At 35.7% G+C, this 17,748-nt stretch overlaps 5 protein-coding genes and 1 long non-coding RNA gene across 8 annotated transcripts in view; 3 read left to right on the forward strand and 3 right to left on the reverse strand.

Moving 5' to 3' along the window:
* Positions 1 to 1,753: 1,753 nt before the first annotated feature.
* On the reverse strand, positions 1,754 to 5,466 carry Afg3l2 (AFG3 like matrix AAA peptidase subunit 2). Its single transcript, XM_065364959.1, has 13 exons — positions 5,162 to 5,466; positions 4,833 to 5,071; positions 4,602 to 4,760; positions 4,417 to 4,510; positions 4,173 to 4,338; positions 3,965 to 4,103; positions 3,775 to 3,893; positions 3,522 to 3,643; positions 3,298 to 3,451; positions 3,000 to 3,227; positions 2,495 to 2,922; positions 2,230 to 2,424; positions 1,754 to 2,155 (listed from the first exon to the last, which is right to left on the reverse strand). The coding sequence occupies exons 1-13, from the start codon at positions 5,243 to 5,245 to the stop codon at positions 1,931 to 1,933; spliced, it is 2,352 nt and encodes a 783-aa protein (XP_065221031.1). The 5' UTR covers positions 5,246 to 5,466; the 3' UTR covers positions 1,754 to 1,930.
* Positions 5,467 to 5,848: 382 nt separating this feature from the next.
* LOC135846016 (E3 SUMO-protein ligase ZBED1-like) lies at positions 5,849 to 8,819 on the forward strand. The gene is made up of 7 exons (XM_065364960.1): positions 5,849 to 6,029; positions 6,097 to 6,228; positions 6,306 to 7,284; positions 7,361 to 7,538; positions 7,620 to 7,855; positions 7,950 to 8,159; positions 8,254 to 8,819. Exons 2-7 carry the CDS (start codon positions 6,118 to 6,120, stop codon positions 8,682 to 8,684), a joined length of 2,145 nt encoding a protein of 714 aa, XP_065221032.1. The 5' UTR covers positions 5,849 to 6,029; positions 6,097 to 6,117; the 3' UTR covers positions 8,685 to 8,819.
* Positions 8,820 to 9,292: 473 nt separating this feature from the next.
* On the forward strand, positions 9,293 to 10,321 carry RpL14 (ribosomal protein L14). Its single transcript, XM_065362120.1, has 4 exons — positions 9,293 to 9,451; positions 9,613 to 9,714; positions 9,779 to 9,973; positions 10,046 to 10,321. Exons 1-4 carry the CDS (start codon positions 9,449 to 9,451, stop codon positions 10,268 to 10,270), a joined length of 525 nt encoding a protein of 174 aa, XP_065218192.1. The 5' UTR covers positions 9,293 to 9,448; the 3' UTR covers positions 10,271 to 10,321.
* Positions 10,322 to 10,835: 514 nt separating this feature from the next.
* Positions 10,836 to 13,938, reverse strand: nbs. The gene is made up of 12 exons (XM_065364524.1): positions 13,755 to 13,938; positions 13,576 to 13,694; positions 13,356 to 13,504; positions 13,127 to 13,286; positions 12,793 to 13,054; positions 12,604 to 12,726; positions 12,336 to 12,520; positions 12,187 to 12,263; positions 11,587 to 12,118; positions 11,343 to 11,471; positions 11,129 to 11,278; positions 10,836 to 11,061 (listed from the first exon to the last, which is right to left on the reverse strand). The coding sequence occupies exons 1-12, from the start codon at positions 13,777 to 13,779 to the stop codon at positions 10,948 to 10,950; spliced, it is 2,025 nt and encodes a 674-aa protein (XP_065220596.1). The 5' UTR covers positions 13,780 to 13,938; the 3' UTR covers positions 10,836 to 10,947.
* Positions 13,939 to 14,108: 170 nt separating this feature from the next.
* Positions 14,109 to 15,730, forward strand: LOC135845734 (uncharacterized). Its single transcript, XR_010558816.1, has 4 exons — positions 14,109 to 14,337; positions 14,964 to 15,092; positions 15,174 to 15,366; positions 15,446 to 15,730. It is a non-coding gene; the product is annotated as an uncharacterized LOC135845734 (long non-coding RNA).
* Positions 14,394 to 17,748, reverse strand: part of Awh (Arrowhead) — a 65,788-nt gene continuing 62,433 nt past the window's right edge. For all 3 annotated transcript variants that reach the window (XM_065364527.1, XM_065364526.1, XM_065364528.1), the window contains 3 exons: positions 15,794 to 16,039; positions 15,154 to 15,282; positions 14,394 to 15,080 (listed from right to left, as the gene is read on the reverse strand). In XM_065364527.1, coding sequence (XP_065220599.1) covers positions 15,004 to 15,080; positions 15,154 to 15,282; positions 15,794 to 16,039 — 452 coding nt within the window. In that variant the 3' untranslated portion in view covers positions 14,394 to 15,003. The remainder of the gene's footprint in view (positions 15,081 to 15,153; positions 15,283 to 15,793; positions 16,040 to 17,748) is intronic.

Genomic DNA, 17,748 nt, shown 5'->3' on the forward strand with positions numbered 1-17,748 from the left:
AAGGTAGCTATTTCCAAGGTTTTAATTGAAGAACAATTGTGATTGTCCTGTCTAATTATAACTCAAAATTTCGTTGAAAAAAATTTGAAAACAACTTGGATCAAATTCTAAAAAGTAGGTATGTACATGTAGTGGTTGACAAAAAAAAAAGCTAGAAACGAAAACTTTTGTCATCCTTGCGTTTTGAAAGAAGTCTATTTTTTTATTCAAGCTTATATTTCCAAAATCAGTTTGGGATTCTATTTTTATTTTTTTTTTATTTTTGTGGCACTAATAACATTTACTTGAATCGAACTACAGCTCGACTATTTGTGATAATTTTCAAATATGACCGCAGCCACACGACTGCGATAGTGTAAACTATTTTCGTTTTCATCTTAGAGATGACTCAAGTAAACATGCCTCTTCCATAGACAAAAATGAAGCTTGATAAACAGTTCATGTAATCATTAAACCTACCCGATTCCTTCGATACAGTGAGGTTTTAATATTCCTCAGCTAAAAATTTACTTCTTTGGATCGTCGAACCACGGTTCAATAGGTCCATCGGCTGAAATGAAATAACGAGTAGGTCATTTAGACAGGTAGGTTATACGTAAAAGTGATTTACTTCCTATACATTTTATTATTAATTATTCAAAGCAACCTGTTTCTGATGGTAGATATGTAGGTACTAAAACTAAATTCATATACATACTTATACTTTCATCATTTTCTCTCTTAATTTGTTTTTGTATCTCCTTCCACAAGTCTTTTTCGTTGTTTGCTTCTGGTAACTTGTTGTTTGCTTCTGGTAATTTTTTTGTTCTCATTCCCAATGCATTGCGAATTTTCGCAGGAATCCAACACGCTTTAATAATGCAATCACGTTAAAAAATAATTATAATAAATCTAAATCCGATACGTTTGATATTTGAAATTATGAATACCCATAAAATAGAATCTGAGTATTAGGTACTTACAAGTTGCTGTCAAAAATACCATAATTGTGGCTACTATTATTAATATTCTACTCGGATTTAAATACATTCTCATTTTTAAAGAACTTCAATTCAAAGTTACAAAATGATCAAAAATTTTTATGGCCTTAATAAGGAAACAATTCAACAAACAGGTATCTTAAGAGAAAGAGGGACAGATTGAATGAAATATTGTAACATGATGAAAAAACTGAATTCAACATTCTTCAGAGGAAATATTCCAACAGATAATTCAGAATCTATTAGGTACTGGTATGTGATGGTAGATTAGATAGACGTAGATATCAACAATCTGATAGGAATGGAATGGCTGAATATTGATACTCGTATTAAAATCAAAAGCACCAATAGAACCATCTATTATATGGGATTTTTCTACAACACACATCAGTTTTTTTGTTTAAATTTCTTCGAGGTGAAAATAGAATTTCTGAGTTGACCAAGCTGCATTCTACGAAAAAAAAAGAATAAAAATGAAATTATTGTAGAGCTGAGAATTTCTTCCCATCGATGTCCAGTCAGTTTTTTCTTTGAAGTTTTCAAGATTTTACCTGTGAAGATAAATCTTGATAGAAATCCAAACCCCTTAAAGGATTATTCCCAATACATGGCAGATACAAATACAAATTGAATAAATCTTGGAATTTTTAAAAATCCAACATTTCTTCTATTCGTACCTTTTTCAAAACAATTCAACGAATTGTTAAACCATTCCTACTACTGGTTAACTTATCGTGAAAAAAAAATCTACGAACAACAATAAGACCACAATCTCAAATGCCATCACAGAAGGCGTTAAAAAACAAAAACTTTTTTAATTTAAAACAACATCAAATTCTACAACATAAAAAATCTATGTTCACACACGAGTCTGTATTTCGGAACGAAACTGATGGTAAATATGTGTAGGGAAGTTGATCAACAGACACTGAAGACAGGTGGTTGATAAATCACGACGATTGGGACGCTGATGTCGGTGCTTCTGGTTTTTTCTCGTCTTCTTTCTTTTTATTCCAATCTTTTAGACCTTCGGGTAAGGTGGTATCTTCTTCTAAAGATCCGGTACCTTCTACGAATTGTTCGTAGGTTGATTTTTCAGGGAATGGACGAGGACCTAGTAATTCGATCATGTCGTCTCGACTGAGGATTTCTTGTTTTAGCAAACGTTCTGCAACCTGCAAATATGTACGTCTCTTGTGAAAATAAATATGAAATGAAGATTGGGTGAAGAGGTGGAAATTCAACGAACTTTTTCAACATCTGTCTTATGCTTCGTTAATAAAGTAGTGGTGCGTTTATGAGCTTTGTCAATCAATGATCGTACTTCGGTATCGATAAGTTGAGCTGTGCTTTCAGAGTACGGTTTCTCCGAGACCATTTCACCGGGTTGAGGCATATCGAAACTTACATTACCGACTTTTTCGTTCATACCGTAATGCGCAATCTAAACAAAAAATAATTAGAGATTACAGTCCTCTTCTCGATGATTTAAATAAATAGAAACCGTGACGTACTTGAGCATAAGCATTCTCGGTAACTTTCTTCAAATCGTCCTGAGCTCCTGTGGTGATCCTGCGGAAGAATAACTCCTCCGATACACGTCCACCCAACGTCATGCACATTCTGTCAAACAGCTGTTCTTTGGAATAGAGGTATTGTTCTTTGGGCAAATATTGCGCGTAACCGAGACCTTTGCCTCGCGGAATAATAGAAACTTTCAACAAGGGATCGGCGTGTTCCAAGAACCAACCAGATACGGCGTGTCCGGCTTCGTGATACGCTACCGTTTTCTTTTCTTCAGGTTGCAATACGTTGGTTTTCTTCTCCATTCCAGCTACTACTCTTTCGATAGCTTGCTCGAAATGTTTCATTATAATCGAGGTATTTAAATCTCGAGCAGCGATTAGAGCTGCTTCGTTACAAACATTAGCTATATCAGCTCCTAAGCAACAAAATATTTCGAAGTTAGAAATTGGCCGGAATTTAGTTCAGGTGGATGGAAATTGTAGGAGTAAATACCCGTAAAACCGGGAGTCAACGCGGCCATCTTTCTGGATAGATCGTCTTTATTTAAATCGGTCTTCAATGGACCTAAATGAACCTTGAAAATATTAGCTCTGCCTTTGATATCTGGAGCTGGCACATAGATCTGTCTATCAAATCGACCCGGTCTCATTAAAGCCTTATCTAGGACATCGACTCGGTTCGTGGCAGCCAAAACAACAACATTGGTGGTCGTATTGAAACCTAAGATGACAAATAGTTGAATTAGGAGTGAATTCGAATCAAAATATACGTCAATTGATGCTCAACTAACCGTCCATCTCGACCAGCAATTGATTCAATGTGTTTTCTTGCTCCGAATGACCACCGAAATTTCGGCCACCTCGTTTTCTACCAACAGCGTCTATTTCGTCGATAAATAATATACAGGGGGCGTTTTTTCGAGCCATAGCGAACATGTCACGAACCTAGAGAGAAACAGAATTGGTAAAATCGTGCGAACGAGTGGTCTGAAATGAGGAGACGTTGAGAACTTACTCTAGATGGACCAACACCGACAAACATTTCTAAAAATTCGGAACCAGATACTGTAATGAAAGGAACATTAGCTTCGCCAGCTGTAGCCTTGGCCAACATTGTTTTTCCAGTACCAGGAGGTCCTGTAAGAAAACCATTACATTAAGTTGACTGTAAAAGTTTCAATTCGGTGGTAAAAAAACCTAAAAGCAGGTTAAACGTCCAAAAAATATGAACTTCGTAGCCATACTGTTGTATTTGTTTAATAATTAACCTGTTAGCATAGCTCCTTTGGGGATTTTAGCTCCTAAATCGATATACTGTTGAGGATTCTTCAAGAAATTAACAAATTCCATGATTTCAATTTTAGCTTCTTCGCATCCGGCGACATCTCTGTAAATTATTTCAATAGATTAGATCGAATCACCACTGAATATGTTAAGATTAGGTTTTTAGACACTGACTTGAATTTAACTTCGATATCTGCCGAATTAATAAGCTTAGCAGTCGACTCCATTACACCGCCGAAGAGACCACCACCTCGACGACCTCCTCTTCCACCCATCATATCAGCTGATCTTTTCATCATATACAAGACGAAACCTAAAACAGTTATTTACAAATGAGAAATACGACGATTACTTAGATAACGATGAAATTAACAATACGAACCTATCATTAGTAAAGTAGGAAGAAAGCTAACTATAGAAACTGGTTCGAATTCGGTTTTATATACAACTGGCACCCAATTAGGACCATCTAAGTTCATTTCCATTTGAACATTTTCTAAATTTCTTTCTAACGAGTCGACACTGCCAATATTAAACCACAGAGTGCCCTAGAAAAGCATTTTCATCGATGAGATAACAATGGAGAAAAAAAAATACGAGTAATACTGGGTACTGAAAAATATTACCATTCCATCCATAGCAGCACCAGACTGTAATTTAACTCTGACCCATTTCTTATTAACTACTTCTAATCGTTCGACGATACCTCGAGCTAAATAACTATAACAGAGAAACGATGCAAAATTATGATGAAACGTTCGATTAAAGAAACGCAACATTACTAAAAAATTCGAAGTAAAAAAAAGCTCACTTGTTAATAAAATCTTTCCAGGTGATTTCTTTATAACTCATTTCATAAACGGCGAATAACGTAACACAGCCAACAGCTCCGAAAAATAAATACATCATCATTTTATCACGATTATTATCACCTCCAAATGGCTTACCGGCGCTGCCACTAGAGCCGGTCCTAAACATGATGTAACATAACAGATTAGCAAATTACATTGGAAATGCAAAAATTGCGAGATAAATCACTCACTTGGATGAACCAAACATTCCAGATACCCAAGTATCTTGTTTAGGAGGTGTTCGTGATGCTGGAGGTGGCTTTGGTGCCTCTTTTGGTGCTTCTTTTGGAGCTGCATCAGGAGGCTTCGTGTTCTTGCCAGGTTTAAAGAATTTATCAAACCCTTTGGGTTGTTGTTCGCAAAGTGTTCTCCATTGCTGGAGAACTAGTTGTACTCGATACGAGCATCGATTTCTGGTCAATTCTCCTATCTGGAAAAACACGTCAAGAGGTGTTCGGTATTACGTCATGTTGCAACATAGATTTATATTCTACGGTGGTAAATGTTCAGATAGACTTACCCTTAGTAGTTGAGGGCGTTGGTATTTCAAAACACCGAGTATCTTTTCTAGTTTCCTAGCGTTGAACATCAAGTAATGTGCCATGACTGATAATTGGAGAACTTATCATAAGAGGTCATAATACATTTTAACCAGTAAGGAGTTTAGTACTGAGGTTGTTGATACGATCAGGTATGCATTTGTAACTCGATACTTTTATAAAGATTTGTACTTGAGAAATAATTTATAAAATATTAAATTACCGACAAGAATTAAATAACGAAAGATGCAACCGACATATGACTTTTGTAACACCAGTTCAGAGTTGCCTGGAAGTTCGAAGATTTGGCTGAAAACTTGAAAAGTAAAGGTCAATTCTACTTAAATGATGAAAAAGTACGTCTCGAAAACAAGTATCACCATTTTTGACAAGTATTTTATTCTGAATAAGTATTGAATAAATTTTAAAATCGTTTTAATTACGCCCAATCCTTCATTTTTATGAAAAAGGTGAGAAATCGACATCGTTACCATTTTTTTCTTCGTGATTGGCAACATTGAAACAAACAGTAAAATTTTCTTAGTTTCACAACATTCACATACTTTGAATCTCACTTTCAGCACAACATTCCCGTTTTCTGCATGGCATATTTCGTTCTTTTGAATCGTGACCTAATTTGAATCATAACAAACAACAAAAACGTTTTTTTTTCAAGTTTGTAAACATGGAATGTGAGATTAAAATGTTCCCAGTGATCTAATTTTATTAAAAAATTTAAATTATTATTCTTTAATTAATATTTCTTCGTGTTTGCAACATTAATCATAGATGCCTGCTCCCTGAACACTCGATCTCTTCATCGCTGTACCTGTAAATTCGCAACAAAAGGTAATTCTTTCCGCTTGTTTATCACTTTCGGTGATCAATTCTCACTGATAACTATATTCTTACGCAGGAAGCTGTAAAATTGACGAGAATGCCGCGTAAAAATCTTTCGAAAATTCACGACTTTTACGAATACATTGACGGAAAATCAATATGTCAAGTGACCGATATAGCTGGCAATGTTTGCGAAGTAGCAGTCAAGGTATACTTTCATGGTTTATTCCACAGCTCACCTCTGTCTGCTCGCCATTTCATCTCATTTATCGTATTTTTTTACAGGGACGACATGCTGGTAATTTGGAAAAACACGTATTTAGAAACCACGAATCAGTATGGAACGATTACTATCATAATTACAAACTGCCTATGCTGGCTAAAGAAGAAGCTTCTTACTCGACGCCGCCACCGAAACGAGCAAAAATAGCACCAGAATACGTTAAAGTTACAGACAAGGCTCTCGATAACTCTAATTTCACGTATAGAAACGTAGAAAAAGCGTGTATAACGATGGCTACCGTTGATGGTAGACCTTTATCGTTCGTCGAAGATATCGGTTTCCGAATGATTCTGGATCCTTTACTCGGTATCATGAATAACACCGATCGTAAAAACTACATTAATTTCTCGATGAATAAAAACAAACTGCAGAAGTTAATCAAAGAAGAAGCCGAGAATTTGAAATACGCGATAAATAAGAAGATAGCGAGCAGATTGATATGTTTGAAAATAGACTGCGCTTCCATCTTCAATAAGCATTTTTTATCGTTAAATGTGTTCTTCAAAGAACCCGATGGGTTTTGTTTGCATACTCTGCCGCTTGTCGAAGTGCCTGATATATCGAATAGTGATGTTATTAAAATGACCATATTAGAGAGTTTATCGTTATATGGTATACTACCAGCTCAGATTTACGCTTTGGTCGTCGATAGCACCGTGAACATAGTGAGCCCCGATGATATATCGAAAGATGAAAGTTTAGAAGAGCTGTTATTCGACGAATATAGGAAACCTGCCGATGAATCCGAAGCTGGAGATGCGAATGAATGTAAAACAGAAAGTGATCCGAATGCTTCTACGAATTCGGCCAACGATTCTGAGTTTGATACTTTTGTCATCGAAGTCGACTACGAAAGTGAAAGTATAACCACTGTTAATGAACCTGCTGCTCAATCTCAATCTCAATCTAATAACGTTCAAGATAAATCTGAAGAGTTCATCAACAAAGTGGTCGAGTGCTGGGCTGATGAAGATATAAGTTGTAAGGAGTTTCATCAATTTCTGATTAAGTATTCGTACGTGATATTTTGATTATCTAACTGAATGTATTTCCACAGGTGTAGTCTGCCCAGCTCATTTATTCGAACTGGTGATCAAAGAAGCGTTGAAACGTTCAAATATGATCAGTTTACCGAAGAAAGTACGAGAAATATTGAAAAAGTACAGAACACCGGAATTTCTACGAACGCTTTATGTTCATAGTAAACGAACGATACTCCTCGATCATCCGGACAAGTAAATTTTTCGTTATTATCGAGACGAAAGATATTGATACTTAGACTAAATTATAATTGTGTATAAATCTGTGCCCTTTAGATGGATATCTACGTACGATATGTTCCAAAGATTACTAGAATTGAAACCGTTCTTGAAGAAAATGTCCCAGTCCAAAGACTTATTCATTTCTGCCAATCAGTGGAAGCAAATAGACGATTACATCACCTCCTACGCTCCTGTACGAGCAGCGGCACATAAATTGCTAACTGAGAACGTATCGTTGAGCGAATTTTTCAAAATTTGGACGACCTGTTTACTAAAAACCAAAAAAATTGGTAAGTGAGGATTTACGCGAATTTCTGATCTTGGAACTCGAGCTGAGATTAATTTTTAATTTGGGTTTTCTACAAATAAATTACATGTTCGCAGGAACTCCGTTAGCTGATGTTGTAATTCAAGTTATGCAGCAACATCAAGATGCATTTTACCAAAATAACGTATTCCTGTCGTGTTTATTTTTGGATCCTCGTTTCAAAAATATTATAGATGAGAAATACGTACCGGATATTGTAGATCACCTAGGCGAATTGTATTTTAAAATAATTTCCATGAAATCCGAAGATGAAAATTACGATATAGGTATTTGATATTTTAATTATTACTACTCCCATCCTGATTTTTTTTTTTTTTTAATCGAATCAATCACTAAGAAATTCTACTTTTTTCAAAATAGATTTCGTTGACTTGTCAGATTACAAATCAGAACCAAACGTATCGGAGAACACAACCAACAATCGTTCTCGTAGTCCAGACGTCAACGACTTCATTAAATCTATGATTAAACCTCTCTCGGATAACGAAAACAACGACGAATCTAAAGAAAACATCAAGTGTCTGCTGAAGACGTTTTTCGACTCAGAGCCTCTGCTTGGTGTTAAGGAAGATGTACTGAAGTTCTGGAGTGATAAGAAGTACGCTTATCCTGAATTGTATAAGATTTCACAAACTGTATTCGGCGTTTCATCTTCGCATTACTCGATTAATAAGTTGACTTCTCAATTGAATTATTTGTATAATCCTCATACCAGTATGTCGTTAGCTGCTCCTATAGTTAATGATATTTTGACCGTTCGTGTCAACAGCGATGTGGCTAAGTTTAAGTGATCGTTCGAATTTCGGTTCGATAATTTATTTAATGAATGTTTTGTAAAAACGATGATTTTTTCCAGTGATTCATTTTTATTTCGTTTTCATTCGTAATTTCATGTATAGTGTGAAAATAAAAGCTGCACGTTTTTATTCTGTAGTAACTTATTTGTTCGCCTTGTATCTTGTGTGGCATAATTCAGGGTCAAGTTCGGTTTTTGGCGAAGAACATGGGATAATATATTTGATTGCTTGTATTTTCGAGTAAAAATAATCATCAGAGCTTTTTGAACACCTTTATCATCGAGTATTGAGCTAAGCTGACTACAGTCTACAGGTGAATAGTCATTCTAAAAGGTATGACAGTTCTCCATTTTAGTTCAAAATAGAATTGGGCGCTGAAAGCTTGGAAAATTCTTCCTTTTACCTCAGCAAAAGCTTTAAAAAAAGCTAAAAGTTCCCTTCAAATTCAATCAAATTATCAAGAATGAATCAAAACAAAATTTTTGATAAAAAAGAACGAAACGAATCATTCGTTCGTTTTTCAAAAGAACAAACGACTCTTTTGGCTTTTTGGTTGCGACGTTTTTCATCAAACATCATTGTAATTTCGATCGTCATCTGTGAAAAGCCCAAAAGCAGAGATAAAATCGAAGCATCGGAAACCGAATGTGTTTGAGGATCCACGTTGTGGAATGGTAGTTTTCTCGTTTATAAAATACTTTTAAAAAGTAATTCCATCATTATTTTTATACCGATTTCAGTTTCGCTAAAAAGTTAAAATGGTAAGTAATTGAATCAATTCTTCAAGTACTGAACTACGCCTAGTTTATTCGCTTTATATGCATTTCAATGTCTAAACTAACACTCCGATGTGATGATTCCAATCACTTATCACCGAATTATTCAGTGATCATTTCAACTAACTATTATTTCGCTGTTTCAGCCGTTCAAACGTTTCGTTCAGACGGGACGAATCGTCTATATCACCGATGGACCATACAAAGGCAAAACCGCCGCAATCGTGGATTGTGTTGATCAGAAATCGGTAAGCATTTGTTATCTTTACTCTTCAATACCGACATCTTTACTCACCGTCGTTCGTATTCTAGGTTTTAGTTGACGGACCCGAGACCAATGTCCCCAGACAAAAATTACGCCTCAATCAATTGCACTTGACGAAATTCAGAATCAATTTCCCATTCAATGGACCCACCAGAGTTGTACGTAAAGCCTGGAAAACCGACGAAATTGACGCTAAATGGGCCAAAAGTCGCTGGGCTGAACGTGCCAGTAACAAACAAACGGTACGTATTAGTATTTTATTCGGTGAAACGTTGAATTTGTGCATCGAAGTAATGTGATTTTCGTTTCTTTAGCGTGCCGAATTAACCGACTTCGATAGATTCAAATTGAAACGTGCCCGTTCGATTAGAAATAAGATCAGAACCGAAGAATACCAGAAATTGTTGAAAAGGGTGTACAACCCGATTAGGAAAAGTCTACAGAAGAAACGTGTTAAGAAGAGGGCATTGTTGAAAAGCAGAAAAACGAAAGGTAAAACCGCCGCTGCATCGAAAGGAAAGAAGGCTGTAAAGAAGTAATTCGTTAAGTGCTGGTTTTTACTTTTAATAAATAGAGGTTTAAAAAACAAATCAGTGAGTTTTCATTTTTTTTTTTTTTACCAAGTTATCGGTGTGAAGTTCGCTGTAAATGTAATGTGAGGTGTGATTCTTCTGATACGATGTTCGAAGATAGTGTGAGAAGTCATCTGTGTGGGATTCAGTGTTTGAAGTGGCAAAAAGTTCCATGACACGTTCGATTTCAAGCTACTCTCGGTCTCAAAAAGAGGATGAAATTCAGAAAATGAAATGAAATAGACCTGATGTCTTTTTGGGCAAGATTTACATCGAATGATGATCTGTTCACTAAATTATCAGAAGTACTGTTGAGATTTCAAGCCACTCTCGGTCTCAAAAGATGATTTCGAAATTCAGAAAATGAAATGAAACATACCTGTTGTCATTTTATGTATTTTTGAGCAGGATTTACATCAAATGAAGATCTGTTGACGAAATTACCAGAAGTACTGTTGAGAGAAAAAGTCGACTTTCGTTCGTAAGAAGTGTTTCTACGTTGAAATTATTTCCACTTTGAAAGAACTCAGTGTTTAAAAAAATATAACGCATTTTATTAGAATAAATTCATAAACGTAATCAATTCACAAAAAGGAACGAAGTATAACATAAAAATAAAAAAAAGGAATCTTGAGATATATAAATTAATCAGAATCGGAATAATCAGTAAGTTGAGCGTCGCCATTCAAACTCATATTATTCGTATACACAACCAGTTCATTGGCCGATATCACTCGAGCACGATTGATTCCGTTGTTCTGAAAAACAAAATGCACTTAAAATCCAAACCAGATCATTTCAATTCAAACTTTTTGATATTCTTACCTTTCTAAATTTCTTAAAATTAACAGCGGATCCATTCGTGGTATTGGGAGATTGGCGTTCTTGGGTTTGTGGTTTTATGACTAAAGGCACCGTAAGAATTACACTCTGATTAAATCCATCTTTCGTATCAAAGCACATATCTTCAGATTCCTGTAACAAATTTCATTAATAATTTCGTCTGGTCAGCGAAGAGAGATTAGATGAAAATACGTACTTCTTCTCTAGCTTCTTCTTTGCACTTCTTCTTCGACAGATCGAAAAATGATGACGAGGTAGGTTTCTTTGACGGACCTGGAGTGTTTTCTTTATTCGAAGTGTGGTCGACTGTTTTCAGGGTGACATCCTAGAAAAAATTTCACTTGAGATTTGGTTCATTGAAATAACATAAACCACGACGTGGACAAATATCTCAAGTCATCGATTCCTCGAGCAATACTACACCATCTTAAGATATTTACCTTCAATTTGGTCGGTTTCTGCGAAGCAGAATCAGTCGAATCTGACTCGAATAAAATAAGAGATCCACTTCTGGTAGTTTTACTCGTCGAAGGCAACTGGAATAAATCCTTCCTATCGATATTCGGTTTTTTAGCCGCAGGTGGACTATCCGACGAAAATAACTCCACAGAGCCTCTTTTACGTTTCTCGACTGAATCTACTCTATCTATAGAACTCGTCGAAGGAGTAGGAACCTTGAATAAAGAATCAGAGGTGCTCTGGGCAGGTTTCTTGTCACGGTTGAACGCAAATATATTATTTTTGACTGGCTTTGGGACGAGTTCGATCGGAGTTGGTTTTTCACGTGGTGGTAAGTTCGGTTTCGTCGAAGGTTTCCGAATAACCCAATCGGTCATTTTGAGACTTTTCGAATTCGATTGGTCGCTGGAATCGTTACGTTTTCGTTTAGCTGGCGGTGCTTGGACTACAGGTTCGTTGTCTTCGGGAGTATCGTGAACTACTTGTATATCGTCATCGTCATCGCTGGGTATTCTGCGAAGTGAAAAAAAGATGAAGGAATTTTCGTACAATATTACGATAGAGTCGAAGCGATTGATTACCGTTGATCGTTCACGTTCAATGAGAATTTACTGGTGTCTGAATCGAAAAATTGTGTACTGTTTTGTTCATCTAGTTCCTGTCAATGAAATTTAAACGGAGATGTTATTAAACCTTAATTACATTGTAGGAATCTTTGATGTTAACTTACTTGAGTTTCTTCCACATCATATATCGAAGCTTCTTCTTCTTTTATCACAAGTTGAGATTCAGATTGACCAGAAATATCGGCAGATCTCCGCGTTGGATTACAATGCACTTCCGTCGAGATAGTCATCATGCTTAAACCGATTTCTGCTTCTGTTATTCGTCTATGTTTCAGAGCTTGTAGAATTTCTGCACAAAATGAATTCGAAAATGATGATTTAATCGAATAAACTCGAAATAAAACAAAAACACTTCGATGAAAATATACATACTCATCAACTGAGCCAAGTTTCGACTTCTCACATTGTTCGTATCACTTTCCAAAACGACAATCTTGCCACTTTTCAATTGTTCTTCCTTGAAAACCGTTTTGGATCCATCGACTACCGTTCCACCTGAAAAAAAAGCAACATTTCAATACTACGATTCGCTCTAAATGTTCACGCATCACGAATCCTTACCGGAATGCGAAACCATCGATGAAATTTTATCATATTGAGCTGCCGAACAAACGACGAATTGCATGTTATTGAATAATTTACGACGACTATTCTGCATTTTTAAATTCATCGAAGCATTCTGTAATGCAGGTTCAGCAATGGGTGGTACAAAATCATCACAGTCTGGTAAAGGCTTTTCATTAGTTGAATTCAACACTTCGGCTAATTTACTCCAGTATTCTAACGAAACGACGGGTTTTACTCGTCCGAGAGCTTGAATAACCTGTTCAAAGACTCGACTAAGTAATCGTATTCGATACGTAAAATATACTTTAAAATGATAAGTCGTTCGTACTTTCATAGTACATAAAAATTCTATCATGGTAAGATGACTACATTCATCACTCCATTCTGAAACCAAGCTGGCTTTCATGGGTTTAAGTAGCCTGGCAAGAAGTTGCTTCTGATCGGGATTCAACATCGATACACAAACTACCATTTCTGATTGCATTATTCTACAAAAGGAATCAGAATTACTACTTGAAATACGGGTGGAAAAAAGCAACACGTTGAGTAAATCTTACGTCCAAGTATTCCACTGCTGACCGAACTTGATTTTATCGCCGATCTTCAAAGCTGTCATGGTATTCTTGGGGATTTCGCGATTCATATCGTTGACGTAGGTGCCATATTTCGAATCCAGGTCTTCTAACTTTATTTGAATCTTCTTATTCTGAAAAATGAATATGTTTTTAGTATTTTTTTATACGAAAGTGTCTGAATAGAAGGTTTGGTAAATCTTACTTTGACAGAAACGTGAATAACAGCATGCTGACGACTGACTGATTTATCACCTTCTAACTCTAAACTGGCATTTCGACCGACTACGTGCTTCGGTTTTGTGGATAAATTGTATATTTCGCCTGCGAAAATGAAAAATTAACAAGAGTGGTGATTGAAACACCAGAACTGGAAACACTTACCTCGTTCACTTCGTAGGATGATCATTTTGGTAAATTATTTTCCGCGTGAATCAGTCGAAGTATTTTGCATTTGGAACGATTACAGGACAAGTTTTCACTTAACTGGACAGCAATTTAATAAGAAATTTCGACAAACGAGCTTTTCAATTTCAAATTCGAGAAATTTTTGAATTTGAAATGATAAAAGCACCAAATTTAAAGACAGAAAGCTGCTGAAATTTTGTTTATTGACTTTGAGAATTTGCAAATCTAGCCAGTAAATAAGCTAATTTTAGTACATGAGGATTAATTTTTTTATGTGGAGCATTTTCACAGGCTACTTTTCCCAGTTTGTGATTCCAGGGCTACGATGATCATTTTGAAATTTGAATTTCCGAAATTCCGCCAGTAGCCATCGAATTTCCTTCGATATTTCGTTTTTGAATTCGTATATTCGAATAATTGTGAATTTCGCGAGTTTTCGAATCTTTTAATTTGCAGATCCACGTTCACCGATAGTCACTGCGGCGAAAAATACCCAACTGAGTACGAATTTTCTCCAGCATTTCGATTTCCACTGCACCGGATCACCGTCAGAAGATAGGTATAAAATATCCACCTGAACGTTGTTATACATTCAAATACAAGAACACAACTCGATGAAAATTTCGAAAAGCATTTTAATAACATTCTTTGGTATTTGTACCTTCGAAACACCAACTTAAAATTCATACATAAACAGTTAACTTTACACAAAAGCACATTACATTTCGCTTATAAATCACAAATCTTCCAAAAATGCTACTCTGTATACGTTGGATGAGGAAAAAAAAGTACATAATTTGACGAAGAAAAATAATCATTAATCATATCACTACCGTAGAGGTAGGATCTCTACTTATATACGAATCAAAATCAACAAGTTACAATTAAGAACAACGTTGTGAGATTATCTTTACACAGGTATACAATCATTTTGTAATATACAGCACAATTAAAACTTGAAAGCAATTAATACTAATGGTTAACGTGAGAGAAAAATGAAATGTATTAAAACAATTTACAAAACTAAAGCGTTGAATGCATTGTAAATTGTAGCAGTTAATCGAAAAACTATGCATCATAGATCTATATTCAATTGTATAACTAAATAGTTATGTACACGAGTTCTTAGAAAAATAAAATATGTTACGAATAAATCACAGCACAATTATAATATTTTTACTACAGGTGACTTGTCCAGCAGAATCAGCGGTCGTGATGGACGCTTTCAGACTCCTTCTCCTCGCATTGGACACAGCAGCATTGAATCTTGCGAAAGTTCATCCAGCGATGATGATTCAGACGCTGAAATATCGAGTAAATTAGTCAACTATTCCAATCCTACCTTTATTTAATAAAAATTGTAGTAATCTTTTACCTGTATGTTGCGGAATGTAGATTGGAGATGTTTTATGCTGTTGCTGATGCTGAAAGGAGTACGTTAGTTGGAGATTTATTTGACGAGAGTAATTATTCGATTCTGATAATCCGCCGTTGTTATTAGACACTGTAAACGTAATAGTTTCGATTAGTTTACCTCAGTTTGGGTTCTTACGACTTCGTTGAATGAAGAAAGTTTGGCTTTGCGGTGGTAAGTTCTCATTATTGGAGTATGTTTTGTGTATAGGATTGATCAGTTGTTCTCAAATCGTGATCATTCGTTTGTTTAGAGTAAACAATTCATCTCTTTTACCGAATAACAAAAGATGATAGGTATTCGTGGATAGGTTATTCCCAACAGAACCTTCTCACCAGTCACCGGTATCAAATTCCACTCTCCAGTCCAGTTCCTACGTCGTCTACCAAATTCCAAACAACCCCAGCACCCTGACTGAGCTTCGGTAATTCCATTTTCAAACAATTCAACCAAAGTTAACATCATTAAGTGCCAGTTGACTGATGACACGCCTTTTTCATCTCCGCCACCTCACACGTAGCAAAACTGATTATCTCATCAAAGGCACGTCCCTTCTATGTAGAAACTAACGTTGGCCTAGTATACTTGTATGTACACTTACTCGATGACGGTTTGATTTTACTCGTATGCAGGTGTTTTTTCTGTCTAGCTCTGGAATTTTGGAACCAAACTTGCGTGACTCTTTTACTTAATCCGGTAATTTGAGCTATTCTTTCCAAATCTTGGCCATCGGGATTCGAATCGAGTTGGAAATTGGCTTGCAGAACTTGCAACTGTTCTTCGGTAAAGGTAGTTCTGACACGTTTCGCTTTATTTTTGCTATGATAACCTTCGGAATCGCCGCCATCTGAAATGACACAATTATGTATATTTCAATACCATGCCATGCGCCGACAACAAAAAGTTTCCGCTTTGTAAACAGGATGATAACGAATTTATTATTTCCTTTCGACGAGAACCTCTCGAAAAGGGAAGAATTAAAGACACCCTTTCGTCATTAAGAATGCAAATCAAAACTTTCAACGGGTCGTCGTCGTCGCGTAAGAAAGGAAATCACGCCATTTTAAAGGTACCGTACCGTTTCGCGCTTCGGAGCGAATTTTTCCCTCGGAAGTGTATCCACCCAGATGCCAATGAGCGTCGGCTCGAATATTTGATATTTCCCGAATCGTTTTTTTTTTTTCTTCTTTGGTGGAATTTTACACCGGTGATGTTTCGTAGGCTAGGTTTTGTCAACAGTTGTGCTTTTGATTCCGAGTTTGGAGAATGTTTTACGTAGGGTTCAACTTTCAACGTTCACGATGGGGATGAGAAATTTTTCGAATTAGGCATTTAGGCGTATCTATGATATCTGCCTAGTTGATTGTTCTCATTTTGATGGTGGAAAGATTCTTTAATGTTTGCGAATGATGGAAAATATTTTAATTAAAAGACTAAAATCAAAATTTCACCAAAATTAGAAATGAATTCTATTTTACTCAAAATTAATTTTTTATTTTAATGAAATATTTTGACAATCTAGAGAAAAGTTAGGGCCTTTGTCTGAACTGGGATATCAAAAGCTTCTGCTCTATGCACAGAATGTTCAAAAAAGAGAGGAAAAAATGCAAAGAAATTAAAATTTTTATAAAATTTGATTTTTTTCACATCATTTTCCTGACTTTTTGAGAACTTAGGATCTCTTCAGTGTGGCCTTATTTTTTTCAAGTTGTGGTAATAAAAGTTTCCAGTTTCAGTTTTTTTTTTTTGTTTTTTAAGAAAGGTTGAAGATACAAAATTTGAAGACGTGGAAGCAGGGAAAAAATATTCATACCTATCTTGGGGGGCCAAATAGAGAGGATTTTCTTTAAAAAAAAGGAACGTAGGTACTAAAGAAGTTTTACCACTTTGAATGTATTATTATCATATGTATTGTTATTTTTTTTTTCAAGTATTTTCGTAAAATTTGCTCTTTAAGGTAAAAAAGGAGGATGGTTGAAACAATTTCAGAACCTTTGAGAAAAATGATGATTGTGAGTAGGTATCAAAGTAAGACATTTTTGAAAACGATGATTCCGATTTTAAAATTCATTTGATCCAAAGATCAAAACTTGGCTCTTAAAAGGGGACGTATTGGAATCCAAAATGTTGGAAAAAACAATATTTACGTCTTTGTGGTTTTCAATTGCTATCAAAATCAAAACAACCCCTCCAAATGGTTTGTTTCAGATTTGAAATTTTGAAAAATATGATATGGGTTTCAGAATCTGGTTCCTCTGGGAGCTCAGTTACAGCACCTTCTATCTATGATTCGATTCTCGCATGAGGCATGATTTTTTCCAATTGTTTGGAATTTTTTCAAATTTCTGGTCATGTCTTTCAGGGATTATTTTTTAAAAAATTCCTAACCAAATAAAAATGTGAAATGTGGTGTTTTCTCAATAAAGTAGTGTCCTTTTTCCTGGCGCTGTTTTTCTTCAGTAATAAATTAATAATGTCATGGTTGCCATTTCTGCCTAAATTATTACAATTCAGGAAACTTCATGACCCCTCCCACCACCAATCCCTCCCCCCTCA

This window comes from Planococcus citri, chromosome 4 (genome assembly GCF_950023065.1).
Source record: "Planococcus citri chromosome 4, ihPlaCitr1.1, whole genome shotgun sequence".
In the NCBI taxonomy this organism is placed as follows: domain Eukaryota; kingdom Metazoa; phylum Arthropoda; class Insecta; order Hemiptera; family Pseudococcidae; genus Planococcus; species Planococcus citri.

What these genes read in the sequence shown, in the direction of transcription:
- Afg3l2 (XM_065364959.1), bottom strand. Translation starts at nt 5,245, where the DNA reads ATGGCACATTACTTGATGTTCAACGCTAGGAAACTAGAAAAGATACTC. An exon ending in GTGCTGCTATGGATGGAATG is followed by an intron (nt 4,339 to 4,416) that starts GTAATATTTTTC and finishes ATGCTTTTCTAG; the next exon opens with GGCACTCTGTGGTTTAATAT. An exon ending in ATTGCTGGTCGAGATGGACG is followed by an intron (nt 3,228 to 3,297) that starts GTTAGTTGAGCA and finishes TTGTCATCTTAG; the next exon opens with GTTTCAATACGACCACCAAT.
- LOC135846016 (XM_065364960.1), top strand. Translation starts at nt 6,118, where the DNA reads ATGCCGCGTAAAAATCTTTCGAAAATTCACGACTTTTACGAATACATT. An exon ending in ACTAAAAACCAAAAAAATTG is followed by an intron (nt 7,856 to 7,949) that starts GTAAGTGAGGAT and finishes ACATGTTCGCAG; the next exon opens with GAACTCCGTTAGCTGATGTT. An exon ending in AGATGAAAATTACGATATAG is followed by an intron (nt 8,160 to 8,253) that starts GTATTTGATATT and finishes TTTTCAAAATAG; the next exon opens with ATTTCGTTGACTTGTCAGAT.
- nbs (XM_065364524.1), bottom strand. Translation starts at nt 13,779, where the DNA reads ATGATCATCCTACGAAGTGAACGAG. An exon ending in AATTTTTATGTACTATGAAA is followed by an intron (nt 13,055 to 13,126) that starts GTACGAACGACT and finishes GTCTTTGAACAG; the next exon opens with GTTATTCAAGCTCTCGGACG. An exon ending in AAACTTGGCTCAGTTGATGA is followed by an intron (nt 12,521 to 12,603) that starts GTATGTATATTT and finishes CATTTTGTGCAG; the next exon opens with AAATTCTACAAGCTCTGAAA.
- RpL14 (XM_065362120.1), top strand. An exon ending in ATTGTGTTGATCAGAAATCG is followed by an intron (nt 9,715 to 9,778) that starts GTAAGCATTTGT and finishes TTCGTATTCTAG; the next exon opens with GTTTTAGTTGACGGACCCGA. An exon ending in GTGCCAGTAACAAACAAACG is followed by an intron (nt 9,974 to 10,045) that starts GTACGTATTAGT and finishes TCGTTTCTTTAG; the next exon opens with CGTGCCGAATTAACCGACTT.